Source organism: Olea europaea, unplaced genomic scaffold (assembly GCF_002742605.1).
Source record: "Olea europaea var. sylvestris unplaced genomic scaffold, O_europaea_v1 scaffold1584, whole genome shotgun sequence".
Lineage (NCBI taxonomy): Eukaryota > Viridiplantae > Streptophyta > Magnoliopsida > Lamiales > Oleaceae > Olea > Olea europaea.
The window spans coordinates 68,668-86,057 of NW_019233458.1; the positions used below are offsets into that span (position 1 = coordinate 68,668).

The 17,390-nt window shown below is 34.1% G+C and overlaps 1 protein-coding gene across 1 annotated transcript in view; it reads right to left on the reverse strand.

The window, feature by feature from the left end:
* Window positions 1–7,008, reverse strand: part of LOC111376943 (uncharacterized protein At2g24330-like) — a 10,856-nt gene extending 3,848 nt beyond the window's left edge. Inside the window, exons 1-2 of the mRNA XM_022999959.1 lie at window positions 6,857–7,008; window positions 4,147–4,404 (exon numbers count right to left, since the gene is read on the reverse strand). Coding sequence (XP_022855727.1) covers window positions 4,147–4,401 — 255 coding nt within the window. The 5' untranslated portion in view covers window positions 4,402–4,404; window positions 6,857–7,008. The remainder of the gene's footprint in view (window positions 1–4,146; window positions 4,405–6,856) is intronic.
* Window positions 7,009–17,390: the final 10,382 nt, after the last annotated feature.

The following is a 17,390-nucleotide window of genomic DNA, read 5'->3' on the forward strand; positions in this document are numbered from 1 at the left end:
TGTCCTCCCCCCCCCCCCCCCCAACCCCAAAGGTGGCCTTGCTTTGGTAACTAACTCTGCCTCCATTCACTGCAGACATTGTTTCAGTGCTTCTTGTTTATGTTTGGCCAAATAATTCCTTGCAGCTGCTGAGATTTTTCCAATGAAAACCGACTCTTCAGCTTTTCCTTATCAACATATTGTTATGGTTACCATTACAAGGTATAGGACTTGAATCCCACATTGACATTATGAGATTTCGGTGAGTGTTTTATATAGGCTTGGATTCTTCAACTTCAATAGTTAGCTTCTGGGATTTAGCTGTCCTAATATCTATATCAATCATATCAAGGCAACCACCATGTCTCCCAATTGCAATCAAGCGATGCAAATGGTGACGTCAACATAGCAGTGTTCGTCAACGACTAGTCATAGGCCAGTGCAAAGCTAGTCCGACGTTGGCGCGGTTAACGTGGAACGTTGTGGATCGTTAATTGTAAGACATGGGACCTGAATCTCAAATCGAAAGTATGGGCTTTCGGTGTGCATTTTATATAGACTTTGGCTCTCCAATTTCAATTGTAGCTTTTGAAATATGATTCTCCTAAGATCTATATTAAATATTTAGTACCAAGCATACAAATAAAGGTGAAAGGGGATCCTTGTATCAAGTCTAGGGTGTGGGAAATATATATATGTATATATATATGTGTGTATATATATATGTATATCTATATGTGTATATATATGTATATCTATATACACACACACACACACACACACATAGGGCCTGTTTGAGCCACATTATTCCAAAAAAATACATTCTTAACAGTGATTTGACATCATTTCAACTACACATTCTTCAATATAATAATATTACACGCAAGTCAAAAACTTTTCCTTATTTTTTAACCACACATTTCCAATCAATACACTATTCAAAAATGTGTTATTACCAAAATAATGTGGCTCAAACACCCCCATATATATAATTCCCTATCGGGTCCCTGTTGAACTAGGAACAAGGTTACATATGTATGCTATACAGTTATTTGGTGCATATGAGAAAGTTACCACCTCAAGTTTGGCATTCTTTCTGTTCAAACTCTTGTATTTTCACACGAGTTACTTCAATTGGTTGTAGCAATGTCACGCGGATAGCATGGGTAAATGGATCAAAGGTAAAATACAACACACCTGATAAAGGAATTCTGAATCATAGCAAAATATATGCAACAGTTAGATCCAGGGATGCACAACTTTGGAAAACGGGAGAGATGAGCATTTTAAGCATATTAGCATATTGTTGTTATTTTTGTCGTTATCACTTTATAGTTTATATTAATAACTTCAATTCAGCTGCAGTTTTCTATTTTATGTATTTCCTCCATTTCAAAAAGTAATGATTTAGAGTCAACCTGACAATTTGTTAGAGCGATATTTAACATTCATGTTAACTTGATCAAGTTTCTAGCTCCAAAACTTTCTAGTTACTACAATTTGTTTTGCATGTAAATGTTATTGGAACCAAAAAAAAAAAAAAAAAAAATAATAATAAAAATAATAATAATAATAATAATAAAAGAGGTGCTGACGGGTTAATAAAGTGATATATGACATATTGTTCAGGAAAAAAAAATGTCAATTGGAAACATCAACTATCAGGAATTTACATGTGGATTTTCTTTGCCATAAAAGCAATTTAGTAGCTTGAATTTTTAAACAGCAACTCTCTCTCAGACACAAACCCACCTTTTAGTTGGCTACCTAAAGTAGAAACCTTCTCTCTTGAAATGAAAACAAAGTAAAAGATGACATGGTCATAAGCTCTCCTTTTATCCAATTTACTAGGAAGATGATCCCCCACACCTTTTAGTTGGCTACCTAAAGTAGAAACCTTCTCTCTTGAAATGAAACAAAGTAAAAGATGACATGGTCATAAGCTCTCCTTTTATCCAATTTACTAGGAAGATCTGATCCCCCATACCTTTTAGTTTTGTATCAGCATATATTTGCAAATGCATGTTGAATCACACACTTTTAAGAAAAGCATTCTGATTTTGGCATTAATGCATTAAGTATCCTCTTTCTGAGTTGATGCATCAAACAATAATTTTATGCACATCCTAGCAACTTGATAGGTCAAAAATTTATTATACAGTACTAGAAGTAGTTTTCTCAAAAGATGGAACCAACGACCCACTGACCAAGACATCTAGTGGGTGTCCAAGAGTGACAGACTGATAGGAGAACATGTCTAGAGCCTATTTATAAATCAATCTTATAAACCAGTGACATAATTCGGCCTGAAAAATAGTTTGCTCGAGTTGCAATGGTGCATCACATTGCTTACCATCCTCACTTTAAGTTCTGCAAGGCGTATCTTAAATCCACATTTACATGGAGTTAGAACTAGTTTACTGTGGTTCATTTGCATTCATTAATGTGCATTATGATGCAATCACTTCCTTTAAAAATAAAAAAATAAAAAATAAAAAAAATTTAATAATAATTTGCCACTTATGTTTTCCAACATTATGTGAATTCTCAACATACATGATAAACTGTATTAACATCCAGTAGAACCAAAAAGACAAGGGCACATTTATTTACCAGGCAAACACCTATACAGAGCAGAATAAGCAGGGTGAATGAATAACTCTATTGTATTACCCAAATGAGAACCTCGGCAGAAACGTGAGAGTTAGTGCATATCCTCAAATGGAAAAACCAGTTATCCTAGAAATATTGAAATTGTAGAAGACAGAGTTCACCATCTCACAAGTCAACAGAGGCATCCAAAGAAACTCTTTTCTTCACTGGCAGGAGAACTTAAATTTGCTTGCTTGTGGGCAATCAAAGTTTCAGGTCGGTTCTACGCAGCTTGCATGTAATTAATGCAGTACATTTTTACTATTATAATGTTATAGATCTTAGACAACATTAAAGATTACAATGCACAAAATACCCACCGCAAAGGAAATGGTATGTGTGAGACACTTTGAGACGCATTAAAAAACATGGTAGAGATAACAACACACATTGTGGCATGGAAGTTGGGTAATATTCATCATGAAATTATTATTAGTCTGGAAAGTGAATTCATCTCAATTCATTTCCACAAAGGCTTAGCTTCACTACTTTGGATGGACTGTGTGATTTTTCTAGGATTCTCCCTACCTTCAGGCCAAATAAAAAACAAGAAAGAGAAAGAATGGGTTTACTGAGCTTATTGAATAAATAGTTGATTAAACTTCTCTAGTTCTCTGTTAGCTGCGCTTTCCATATAATACAAATTCTACACTTTTAAAAAGATCCGTTCTGCAATTAAATTAATAATATAGGAAACTCATTGAGGGGGAAGGAATCAACAGAAACAGATAACAAGCACAGCAAAAACCCTTTTCAAAAAAATAAAATAAATTCCAAGCAAGTGAGAGAGTAAAATGTAATGATCTTACATCAATTAAATAATCTGAAATCATAACGACAACAGTGACATAAAGAAGCCAGTAGCAGCAGCTTGTGGAGGAGTGCCAAAAGGTAACATAACTTCAGGACCATGAGTAATAGCTGATTTTGTCTCAAGGACGTGGTAATGAGGTCAATGTCTGAAAGAAATGGAAGGAGAAGAGAAGACAGAGACTAATAAGAAGACCTCAAGCTGCAGAACTGTAAGCATTTCAAAATAAAGAGAAAGGAAGAGAGTGGTCAGGAAGCTGCCTTCCACACATAAATAATGTCACAAGGTTGCTGCAAACCTTGTATGGAAAAATATGAAAAGGCATAATAATTCTGATGGGTTCAAGAGGGGAAAAGGAAACCAGGAAAGGGGAAAAAGGAAATGCATGACTCGATGCGGTCACCTTGGAACCAAATAAATAATCATCAAAATATATTCTCCCAGAATGTAAAATAGAGTTATACAAATTTTTACACTAATCCAATGCTACCCACGCTCAGGCTTTCAAATCACTTAGTCGTTTACAGGAAAAGTACCGAATTCTTCCCTTTCCCTATGCTTATGTCTCTTCTGAACATAGATAATTGAATATAGAATAGCAGTTCAAAATATCTTGCAAAAACATGGATGCGTTAAGCCCCAGCAATAGTACAAATATCATATATTTTCTCAGATTATAATAGAATAAAGAAGAGCCGTTTTACCTCAAAAAATCCAGTAAATATAATGAGATTCCTAGCCATTTTCCTTGAACTATGAGAACGCCTTTTAATTCTGGCTTGGACAGAAGCCTCTTCCTTGGTTATATATTGCAGTCTCTTTTCAAAATCATCTCCGTGTAATCTATGTAGTGCATTCCATATTCTTGACATTACTCCTTGTTTTTTCTTCATTGGCTTAATCTTGGTATCTGCAGAAGTTGCGGACTCCATAGCATCATTCTTAATTTCTCCAGCCATTTCCTACAGGTACATGTCATGTGAGCACACAGAGTAGCTTTCAGTTTCTTCTAGTAATTATTATGGAGATTTTTGAAAATTCATAATCCTAGATGCATGGAATTTTATGTTTCAGGTATCCTTTCCATTTCAATTCAGCACAAGAGAATTTGACCATGTTTCTAAGGTCAAAACAGTTAGCTAATCTAAATGCCAATTTCCACGTTAGTTTTGCCCAAAAAATTGAGGCTTCTATGCCTTCCATTTTAATAAAAAATGAACAACCATGGCTTGATTTTCCTTTCCGACTGCTAACACAATCAAATCTAATTCAGAGTCTTTCCAGTTTTACAAGGAAAAGAACATTCTTGTAAATAGTTACTAAAAGTTGTAGAAATAGATGTAAATATTAATGCTAGATAATATGCACAAGTTATGTTCATTGACGTTCAATGTGCGTTTATCTAGGAAAAATTCCATTACATATTGTACACTTTGAATTTTAATGAAGGTTTAATGTCACATAATTATTTGTGGAAAAGACACTACATGTTGATGGTAAACATTAGACTAGCTAAACTGGAAAATTGTTTATTAGACATTTAAAATCTATTGATGCAAGTTTTCTGATAAAACATAATCAAGACTCTTAAGCCCAGAAGGAACAAAGACTCCCAGTTATAAGGATATTTAAATCTTATCAACTCACTCGAATGCTCGTGTATTGTAAATCCTTTGGGGCTCATAAAATCATTTTATCTCATAATCATTGCATCTTTAAATATTATACACCCAGATTTCAAAAGGCAAGGGAACCACAGCTCATGCAAAAAATGTTTATTCTTTTCCCCTATAAACTCACAATTTGATCATTACCCTTGTACTGTAACCACTATGCCACTGCAGATCGACTGCCAGAGTGAGATAATGAAGCATAATCGCCTAATTGGGAATTTTTGGTAGTTGAAGTATTTTAGGTCAATAAATATCGTGATAGTAAGAGGAGAACAACATAGTAAGACAGCATACAAAAAGAAGATTGCAATACTATTATTCAAGGAAAACCCAAAACCTCTCTGCTTTTCACTATCTTAATTCATCTATGGTTATCTGTCATTGATTCTAATGATTATTGCGTCCAAGAATTAATCTTGAAACCAGATATAGCCCAACTCCAGCACTTGCAATTATCCACAACAACAACTGTGGATGACACAATGAAAACAAGAATCACATTCAGTACATATCCAAAAGGAATCATGAGAAACATGTGAAAACACAATGGTGGACCTGAATAATGAATGTGAAACGGAGTCAGTGGGAAGGAAATATGTATTCTATTTCAGTGAAATTATCCATGACAGGTTTCTCTACTAAGCATTGAACAATTTGAGAACCTTGATGATTATCATCACTGGTATCTTTTCAATGAAGCAGTTGATCCAGTATAGTTGAAAGTTCCTGATAGTTTCTCAACAATCACTAAATTAATGGATTGAGAAAGGAGAAACATAAGCTTAAGGACAATATGTAACTTTGGTTACGTATAAAAAATCTCTGAATCGTGAAGAGAACTGTGAGCACTTCAGAAGTGGGGAGTCTGGGGACTGGGGACATATGCTGATATAAAATCCTAGCTCATTTAAGAATAGAACTCCTTTACGGTATCCACCTAGAACCACATTGGCGCAGGGAATCTAAGAAAGCATATCAAAGGCTTTTAAGTCAATTAAAGAAGTCTCAAATTTACAATAGTACATGAACGCCCAAGTCTTATCGCACACTGCCTAATGTCCTTATGTCCAAGTATGCAAACTCCCTGGGAGAAGGTAAAATCATGCAATCTCATAATCATTGCAAACTATCTATACACTGCTTTTGCACAACAGTGTTTATTCTCCTCTCTCCTAGCTAAACTTGCAACTAACGTGAGTGTCAGATAATCATGCTCCTGGAAATAAATTGTTTTGTAAGTCCGGAGTAAGATCACAAAGAATAATTAGGCTACCTTGCATATTTGACTAGACAAATTTGGACGTCAATACTACTCAACTTAGCTTAGAGGTAAACCTCCACCAGAACCCCCTTTCCTTCAAATCAACCATGGAAAAGGAAATAGAAGCCACGCTGAATTGATATACTTTATAATTTCATTCGCCAAGCACTGATGCAGCGATGGAAATTAATCACAAATAATAACACATCATCATACTTTAGATACTTTTTTAAATGAATGACGTTCTGCTAAGTAAAATAGAAATATCCAGCATGAACAGAAACTAAATTATCTCCGTTTCTAGGAGTGGAGTCAAATCAGTGATTCTAATCCAGCATATTAAAAAACAAAAACGGAAACAGCAATATACAAGATTAAATCCCTGAATAAAAAAAACTGACAAAAACCATTACAAAGTGAGTTGCCTGATTAATTGATACATACGCATATACACAAATACATGAGAACGGGAGAGTTTACCAGATCAAAAGACGAGGTTGAGGAATTGGATCTCTCGAAGTCAAAGCAGTGAGTGATGAGTGCGGAAAATGATAGTACTCTCTACTCGAAAGTCGATTCGTTGCCTCTTTCCACAATTTATTCGGGCTTTTCTTTTGGAGCTTTCTAATGGGAGTTAGCGACGGGGCATTCATTTCTATTTTATTTTATTTCCACTTAATTGCACGTCATATCATCCAACAAAATTTTCTTTCATTTTTCTTTTAATGGGGATTTGACAAAATTTATTATTAATTATGAGAAATGATATAAAAGTTAATGTATTTCAATTACAAATATTTGGGTTTAGGTCGATCTTTTTACGTAAATTTAATTCGTGGTTACTGTAATTCAACTCGATTTTTAATTGGTTCGATATGCTTTATTATTTTGTCAATTTGGTCACTTTAATTTTGTTCACCTTAGGCAACTTCTTTCAATTCTATCGCATTATCTAATGTGAGACATAGGCATCGAAGTTATATATTAATTGCCATCAGGCTATAAAAAGAATTTCAGGATTTTAGGCATGTCGAGGAATGTGTACACAATAATTATTTCAATGGTAAAGTGCGTAATTGATGTTAGAGACTAGAAATGATCGCACATCAGATCAACTTCTAACCCCTTTTTTGAACAATTAACTTTTGCACTTTTATTTGGGTATGGTGTCTATGGGGTCAACGAAGTGTTTAAACGTTTATGTGCAATCACGTAAATTACACAATATCAAAAACAAGTGAGCTACAACGAAAGCAAGAGGATGAGAGAAATTAAAATGTCGTGATGACAGGTTACTAGTGTAGAATTCTACTTTTCATAATACTAGTGGCGGATCGTGCGTCGCACGATGACTTTTATAATTGTGTAAAAGATTTTGGTGTAAAGACAATATATTTTAAAACACATATTCCCATAGTAATCGAGTATAGCTTGTGCTTTTAGTCCGTGAGCATAATTGAACGTTCTAGCAATTCGGCAACAGTAATTCCTTCCGTCCTTAAGTATATGTTTTTGTATTAATAAGAATTAGCAGGAATGATCTATCTACGACCAATATAAAAGTGGGAAATTAAATAAATTAGTAGATTCTTATCAAAATTAAATGAAAACTTGAATCTAAGTTTAAAAAAAAAAAAAGGAGACATTTGTTTGCAGGCAAACTCTTCTAGCTGAGAGCAAAAAGTCGAAAGCTGTTCTTTCATGACATGAGTTTGCAACTTTGCCACATTTCTCCCAGCAATCGCTATTGATCCTTTCGTTAACTACACCACTCTTGGGTGACCTTATTGAGCTTTCTAAAGCACCCCTAACTTGGTCCATTTTGCCACCGAGTACAGCCAACTCTCTATGCCTTCTTTGTCCAGACATCATTTCATCCATTCTGCAGCAAAAAGTAGAAAGAATGTTGAAGCATATACATTAAAAAGGAAAGAATGTTAAACTGGCTATCATGAGGGAAAAAAGATTGCACAATTAAAAAAAAATTGGGATAACAATGACAAGCTTCGATTCTATTACAAATACTAATGTGCCCCTCGAGGCATAACCCAGTAGTGCAAAGGGCAGGAATAAGTTAGTTTCAGTCTTGCTAGCAGTCACAGTGTGAGAGTTTGATTCCTGAAATATATACTTGAACTTTTTGTGGGTACCAGTGTACGGACAAGTTCTTGTTTTCTGGCCTGCTGAGACACATCCTGCGATTTACTTCCTTCACGATACTCCAGGGGGAGGGCGATTGGGAGCCCTGAAGGGGTTCATCCTTTTTTTACAAATACTAATGCCACTAAATTAACTTTTTTACTACAGCAGAAATGTCAGCCATCCAGTATTTAGGTGAAACGGAAATATGGCCATATTGGCAGAGAATTAACACTTCTTGAAAGGAAAGATTCCATTGTAGAATATCATTTTCCAAGTTTTTCTTTCTTTGTTTTTTTATGTGAGAAAGCAGAACAAATTATTTGGTACAAAGTCACATAAGATATGCATTTTGTCTCTTTCCAAATTTCATAAATTGAAAAAAGGATCACTGGAATTAATAACAAATGTGCACTTAGTCATCAGTAAAATAAGTCACCTTGTCACCATAATTTAATCATGAGCACCGGATATATTACCACCTTATGTGATGCTTTAAAACCCCATTATATGGGAAAATATATGTTCAATAAATGCAGCTATTTCTTTTCATCGATAAGAAATTGATATAATCGTTATCGAAAAGCGAAAACTTCTATAAATTTAAAGGTATATAACCTTCATTGATTTAGTAAGTTCTCAGTGTCCATCAATTTGTGCTTTAATTAAAGGTTGAACCCCAACCTTAAGGACCCCCACCGACCCTGCCCTGGACCATCGTGGAGGAGGTAAATCGCAGGATGTGCCTCTCAGGAGCCAGGGTGGAGAGCACATGGATAGGCCAATACTGTTAACCCATATGGTAACTCCCGCTTGCAACAAAGCCAATTCCACCTTGCGGGGAATCGAACTCTGCACACTGCCGCGTTGAGCTCTATCCGCCCTCCCCTTTGCCACTGCGAGATATGCCCTGGGGGCAATTTATGCTTTAATTCCTCCAAGAGCGGAAGAACCATGAGCAAATATTTCATTTCTATACATTACCTCAAAATATACAAAACTGATGAACCCCCGAAACAATTTTTTCTAGGATTCAAATAAAAATAACAATTCTCGTAGACTTTCATAAATAGAATTTTTGGTAATTGGTAGTGCCATTCTTAAACCATTGTTATATAAACAATACAAACAAAAGATTACCGAGAACTTCAACAAATACTCCCAAATTTTTTAATATGTAAAGAAAGGAGTTTAAATTACCGTCAATTTTGCCTTCGTTGTCCCTGAGATCGAGTTCAACAGCTACTGGCACTTCTCAAACTGTTGTTCAACTCGGTTAACTTTCAAAGCAACATGTAGCAAAGTCAATATTGTCTTTAAGAGCTCTCAGGAGCATAATCCAGTGGTGCAAAGGATAGGAGTGAGGTAATATCAATCTTACTGGAACTTACAATGTGAGGGTTCAATTCCTGAAATATGGAATTGGACTCTTTGTGAATACCAGTGTACGGGCAAACTCTTGTTCTCTGATTTGATGGGACACATCCCTCGATTTACCTTCTTCATGATGTTCTGAGGACGGGACGGTGGAGCCCTTAAGGTTGGGTTCAACCTTTAATATTGCCTTTAGGAGAATTTTCAAGAATGACAATTAAATCTGGTCAATAGAGCATCAATTTTTTTTTCCTTGATTTAAGTGTACACTTTAAATATAAGCCATGAACACAAAATGCAAGAATATCTAATAGCAGATTTAGATATTCACAAAATATTGTCAAAATAAATTTGAATAGTTGATAATTAACTTGACCACATTATTATTATTTATTAGTTACATATATATGCTGAAAATTATGCAAAATCAAACAACGATTATATGATAGCAATAGTATTTGTTAATTTAAATATATAGCACAAGATCTCATCATGTACGTCGTTTATCATTCGGTATTGTTTGTCCATGTCATCTATAAATCGATAAAGCATTATTCATCATTTCTCTACATTAGAGAGTGAGCCAACAAGCCAACACAAATCAAAAAGAAGATAATTAATTCTCAACATTGACAATTCTTTTGTCAAAAGAAGTATGCATGATAGGTAAATCCAGAATTCAAAATTAACGAAAGAACATCATTGTGACAATCAGAGTCATGTTTCTTCTCCCACTCGCTCCCATCACCAGCTATGTCCGAATTCTTTCCATCCACTCTTAACATGCCAGAGACCTTTAGCTTCATCTCTTTCAACCATCGATTTCATACTCAGTATTATATAGCACAAGATCTCCTCGGAATATATAGTAACGGTAGTTTATTCATTATTTTCATTGATTTGTATTTTATTTTCATGTTTTAATTTTATTTTTCAAATTTCAACGTAGCAATTATGAATTATATTCTTGTGCTATATATTTCTAGCCATTGTTGATATTTATTGTTCATGCACAACTATGAATTTTTTATTTCATTTATGTGATATTGGGAATTATAGATGATGTCTATTCTTAGCCTTGACTCCTAAAATGATTGCCATAAATATGAACTAACCCCAATATTTAGACGTTGTAGCATAATATAAAAATACATTAATTAGTGTACATAATTAAATATTTAGATGTTCTAAAATAATTTGTCCTTTTACCAAAATCTCTTTTAAAATTATAACGACAATTGTGCAACTTCATTGTCCCAGAACTTGATTTTTGTTTTTAATTTTTGTCCATTTCGATATCATATTACAACATTGCAACTTTAGGACATGTTATGTTTGATGTTAATAGATTCTTAATTGCATAAAAATTTATTTACATCCTTACCAGCTTCCCATTGGTAAGGAGAGGGATTGGTAGCTGAGGTTCCTGTCTAGAAGATAAAGAGAGATCAACATCTTCTCCGTGCCATTAGTATCTAGCTTCGCTTTCTCCCTGAGAATAATTGAACTCATTTTCCAAATCATCAACATCATCCTCATTGTCATCACCGTCAACTCGCAGACTTCCTATGGATCCAGCTTGTTACTCGGAACAAAACGAGTATTTGGAATGGAGAAAACCTTGTGTCTCCTGTATCTAGTTTTGCACTGAGTATATGACTGATTTCTAGCTTTCTTTTCGTACTCATAACAAGGTCAGCAAACTGGAAAGCCCCATTCATTGAAAGAACAAACTGGAATACAGACATTATGGGACTGGACCTATTTTCCAACCAAATGGGATGTTGACATTTTGAATATGATTCAAAGATGACAGTATCTTCAATTTTCTAGTAACGTCTCATAAATGATTATAACGACAAACTCAATGAATTAGTGGATTTATACGGTATGTTCACCGATTCGGATAGGCTTGTGCTTAAGAAAATGTTTGATGCAAACAATATGTTTTTGTATTTTACTCAGCGTATAACAATGATTCTCTAATTCAATTTGATTCATATTTGCTGAAAAGTAATAATCTCATAATTTACAAGCATCATGTACTCATAAAGAAATAAAAACAACAGTCTTTAAAAAAATTCTTTCACCTACATAAGGGCACTATGCATTCATCAACATGGTTAAAATCGAGGAGTACATTCTAAGGAGCTGCCACATTCTCTTACACGACTAACTGTTGGGAATCTATTTAACATGCACAGCGAAAAATTAAAACATATTTCGATTCCCACCAGGAATTGCCTTTGTGTTTAGATAGAAATTGTGATAAGATTGTACCTTTTCCAAATCTGCAAACTTCTTTGCTATTCTTTTCGTTCCAACAATCTTGATTCGCCACCCACAACTGTCCAATTGTTCAGCCTCCAACGGTGATCCACACAGAGAATAAGATTGCAGCTACCGGGATTTTCTTCTCTTGTGCTAGCAAGAATAATTATGAGAAAAACCATGTGGATTGAAAACACTAACCATGTATTTATATAAGCCCAAACGGGCCTGGTCCGGTCCGACGCAATATTTAATTAATTCATTTAATTAAATCCAGTCCGTGAATTAATTAATCCAATTAATTCAGACCTATAAATAATCAACTCAATTAATTAATTTATCCAACGATTGTCAAATTAATTAATTGACAAATTGCAATCTTCCAATTTTCTTTTATGTGTGACCTATCAGGTTCCCGATCACGATACCTAACGACGTGAAATATTATTTTGATCTAATCAAAATTGATAAATTAAAACACTATTTTAATTTATCACCAATTCACACTCGCCATCCCAGATTGACATCTAGCAATATGTCAGGGCAATATATGTGACGGGAAATGTCATGTGGTGTGACAAAACTAAACTCGTTCATTTGCCGTAAAACTATAATCTCTTCGTCAATATGATCCGATCAATTACGAGATATGAAATTGTGTCAATCCCAAATATCGATCATATCTTTCATTCCACTATTAAGTCAATATAAGTCGAAAACTCCTTTTGGACTTATGAGTACACTTTAGCCAAGGATTTCGTTATCGACTTAATTGAATGAAATGCAGATCATAAACTCTTACTATTTAGCGGCCCTTTGCAGAACAACATCTAACACTGCCAAAGTATGACTGTCTTCATGTAAGGTACCATGACGACCTCAAGTCAAAGGACCAATTCCACTATCGAACGTTAGAGATTAACCACTGACACTCAGATAGTTATCTATGTGGAATCTTTCGGTGGGTCTCCAATGTTTTGTTCTATAACAAAACATCCACGTGTTCATTTAAGTGTCACCACACTTTAACTTATGAGATCAGCTACTTACTTTATAAGTAAGAAATGCCACACGTGATGGTCTATCCGTAATAACGATATCCGTATCTCGTTATTACTTACGACCAGGGACGATTTAAAATTCAATCAGATGTAATTTGTATCTCACGATCACAACTCCTTGTGATTAACAAATTACGAAAATTTGAGTCTACGGACTCTATTATTTATTTAATTGTCTATTAATTAAATAATAGATCTGCTAATAAATTACATTAATTATATATCAAAAATATTTATGTCCAAAGTTGATTGGACTTAAGGTATAATACTTACAAACTCTCACTTGCACTAGATCCAATCACTTATGTATCCAATTCATAGGTCTACATAACGATCATGTTTATGCTACGACAACTCTTTGTCAGTGGATCTGCAATATTGTTAAATGTGAAAATTTGTTCTTCTCTTTACGTCATTTCTATGTATTATCTCTCTGATGAGATTATACCGCCTTAATACATGTTTGGATCATTGATGAGACCTTAGTTCCTTCGCTTTCGCAATGACTCTATTGTTATGACAATACAATGGCATGTGATCAACAATATCAGGAACTACTCCAAGTTCATTTATGAACATCATGATCCAGATTTCAACTCTTTGCTACTTTTGAAGTAATCATGTATTAAGTTTATACTATTGAATCAACAGTTGCTTCATGTTCGGAACCTTTCCAACAAACCGCTTAAGAGTAAACTAGATTCTCCATATGAAATCTTCTCAAGATTTCATCTATATAAATTGGGATGAGTTAAGCAATCTTCTAGATCTACCTCTATAGATCAAGTTGCTTCTCCCATATCGTTCATGAATAAATCCTTTAACAACTATTATTTCAACGATTGAAACATAGGGATGTCGTTTTCTATAATATTAGGAATACGACAATGCTCCCACTATCTTCTTGTAAACACATAATTCGTCTTCAAATTTGATAAAATCAAACAATTTGACTTTTTCATCAAATCTAAGATTTCAGCTCCAAGAGACTTCTCTTAACCTACAGTCACAGTATGCAATTGTTGCAAGAAAAAAGCCGAGTGGACTTAAGTAAGGCTAAAGGAGAAAGGTTTCACCAAGGTCAACTCTTAACCTTTGCTTCTAGCCTTGTTTTGTATAAATGGATATTCACATCCATATCGACCTTTTTCTTGTAAACTATTTACAAAAAACTTATGGGTTTTATTTCATCAGGAGGTTTGACCAAGGTCCAAACCTTGTTCACATACGTCGAGTTCATCTCGAGTTTCATGGCCTCTTGCTTTCTCTTTTAAGTCAATACTTGACTTTATTTTGGTGCAACTAGCATGTTCATTATCCTGAATCAGTAATACCTGATTAGTAATTATAGATTTGCACCTTCTTAAAGATCGAATGATCCTACTAGATTCACATAGAGCTGACATGTCCTCAGGAGTCTTTACTTCCTGATCAAGAGTATGTCCCATATCAGATATGGGATCAAACTCGGATTCATCTACTTGGCTAACTATATTTGTAGACTCTTGAACTCTTTCATATTCTATTTTGTTCCCACTATCCTCTTCTAGAGTAAACATTTTCTCTAAGAAGATGATTTGTCGTGAGACGAAGACTTTCTTCATGATAATAGAATTTACATTCAAATGTCTGCTTTGAATATCCCCACAATGACGTATTTATCAGATTTAGCGTTAAACTTATCCGATTCAAGGCGCTTCAATTAAGCGTCATGGCCCCAAGCTTTCATATAAGATAAATTGGGACTATTGCATTTCCATAACTCGTATGGAGTTTTGTTAACCAATTTAAATGGGACATGATTTAGTGTGTTGCACACTACAATCAATGCATGACTCCAAAACAATTTTGGAAGATTTACATGGCTTGTTATTAATCGCATTATATCTAATAATTAATGATTCCTCCTTTTAGATATACCACCTTGCTGCAGTGTATATGAAGGAATCCACTACAAAAGAATCTCATTCTCTCTTAGATAATCTAGATTTTATTTTTAAGATACTCTCACTTGATCGAATCTTAATATGAGGGTATCTTTACATATTTGTTTCTCTAATTCTAGTGTGAATCCCTTGAACTTTTCAAGAGTTTCATGTTTGAGTTTTCATCAAGTATACATGATCATTGATGAAATAAGAGAAACATTACTTGACATTAATTGACATGAGTCCATATGCATCACTATGCATTAGACCAGTAATTATGCTGACCTTTCTTATTTTCAAGTAAAAGAAGATTTGGTCATTGTGTCAGACATGCATAATTTGTATTTGTCAAAATCAATTAATCCCAAGTATACATCTCTATGTAACTTTGGAATTGCTTTTCATCTATATGACAAAGTCTGTCATGCAAGATCGATTATCGCATTTATGCCTTATAATCTCTATACTCATTATAGAATCCTTAGTATTTAGAATATAAATGTTATTTTGTAACTTACCATAGCCATTAGGATCTTTATCAAGATAAACAAGAACAAAAATTATCCTTAACATTAAAATAGTTCATGTCCGAACATGAAATTCATTTTAATGTTCCAGTTATGGTAGGTATAAAGCGATATTTCTCTAATTCCAATACTAAACCAAAAGACAATAGCAAGAAGTATATTTCTACAGGCAATGCAGCAACCTTTGCTCATCTCCAACGTGTAGCTCAACTTCTTCCCTTCGCAGTAGTCAACTTCTATTTAGTTTCTCTATATTTGTATAAATATGAGATTTACATCTGGTATCAAATACTTAAGAAACTCGTGAAGTAGACGTAAGTCATGCAATATTCCTTCCAATGACCTTTCATTCTATAATGAAATCAAGGGTCATTAGATTTGGTATTTTCCTTCGCTTTGACGGTCTTAACCATATTGGACGCTTTCACAAAACCCCTTTAGACTTTCTCTTAATATCTTTAGAGGAATCAATGGCTTGCCCACTACTAACTTTGATGTTGGGCTTAACAGTCTTAAGCATGTTAAGTAACTCAATAATTGTGCATTCGAGCTTATTCACGTTAAATTCATAATTAGTTGTGAATAACTTTCTCTGACAGAGATTGTAGAACCAAGTCACTACTTAGTTTATGGTTTATAATTGAATTCAATTGAGACATTTCTCAACGTCAATCATCTTCAGTGTCTAAGCACCGATTGAAGATTACTCTGTCATTTTGCACCGGTATAGTTGTTTAGAAGTCTCATATTCTTCCACACATGATTATTATCATATAACTCTTTGTAATGAAGAATTATGTGTTAACATCTATACTCTCAAGTTGTTTTTGTAATTCAGTGACATAGTTGCAAACATCATATGCGTGCAATACTATCTCATCACTGTGTTTATTATAGTAGCCACATTTTTCTTAGTTGAGTCATCATCACGTGTTACTAGAAAATAGCTACTTAAGGACGGCCAACTTTCTCATGCCTGAGAACAATTCTCAAATTGCAGTGCCAATCAAGAAGATTTAATTTGGTTGTTGGCATCCAATATGCCTCTCAAATACACACGGTTACTCACGATTCAATAAATATAAATGACAAAAAGAAAAAGGATAATATATAAAATGTATCAATTAAGTTAACATGGACTTTTATTAAATTAATTATACTCCCACTGTTTAATTAAAATTTATGACCCTCTTACATAAATTTATGGAGTCCATACTTGACTCCCAGTGGGCTGGAATCCCATCTGTTATATTAAGACATTGAGTGTACTCAACAAGCCTTAATATAACATTTTGGTAGATACTATTATCAATTGTATCTCTATACAACTCCCAGATCATTAAGCTGACAACTCTTTGTTTTCAATCATCTTATGTGTTAGCTTAACATGTCTCTAAAATTTATCTCCTTGAGTGTACTCAACAAAAGATAAATTTTAGTTAAGTCTAATCCGTCATTCAGAAATATCAAATATTTCATAGTGTCAAACATACCCCTAATAGACCAGCCTTGAGTGTACTCAACAAGTTGAGAAGATTTGGGACTCTGACTTTTCACTATAATGATAAAAGGCGATTATAAATTTTGACTTAATATTTTATGGAGGGATTTTGCATTCCAAAGGTCTCATCGTAACAATAATATATATTTTATTATACATCTATCATGCAAATAAATAAATATAACATAATATAATAGTGTGGACGATTATGAA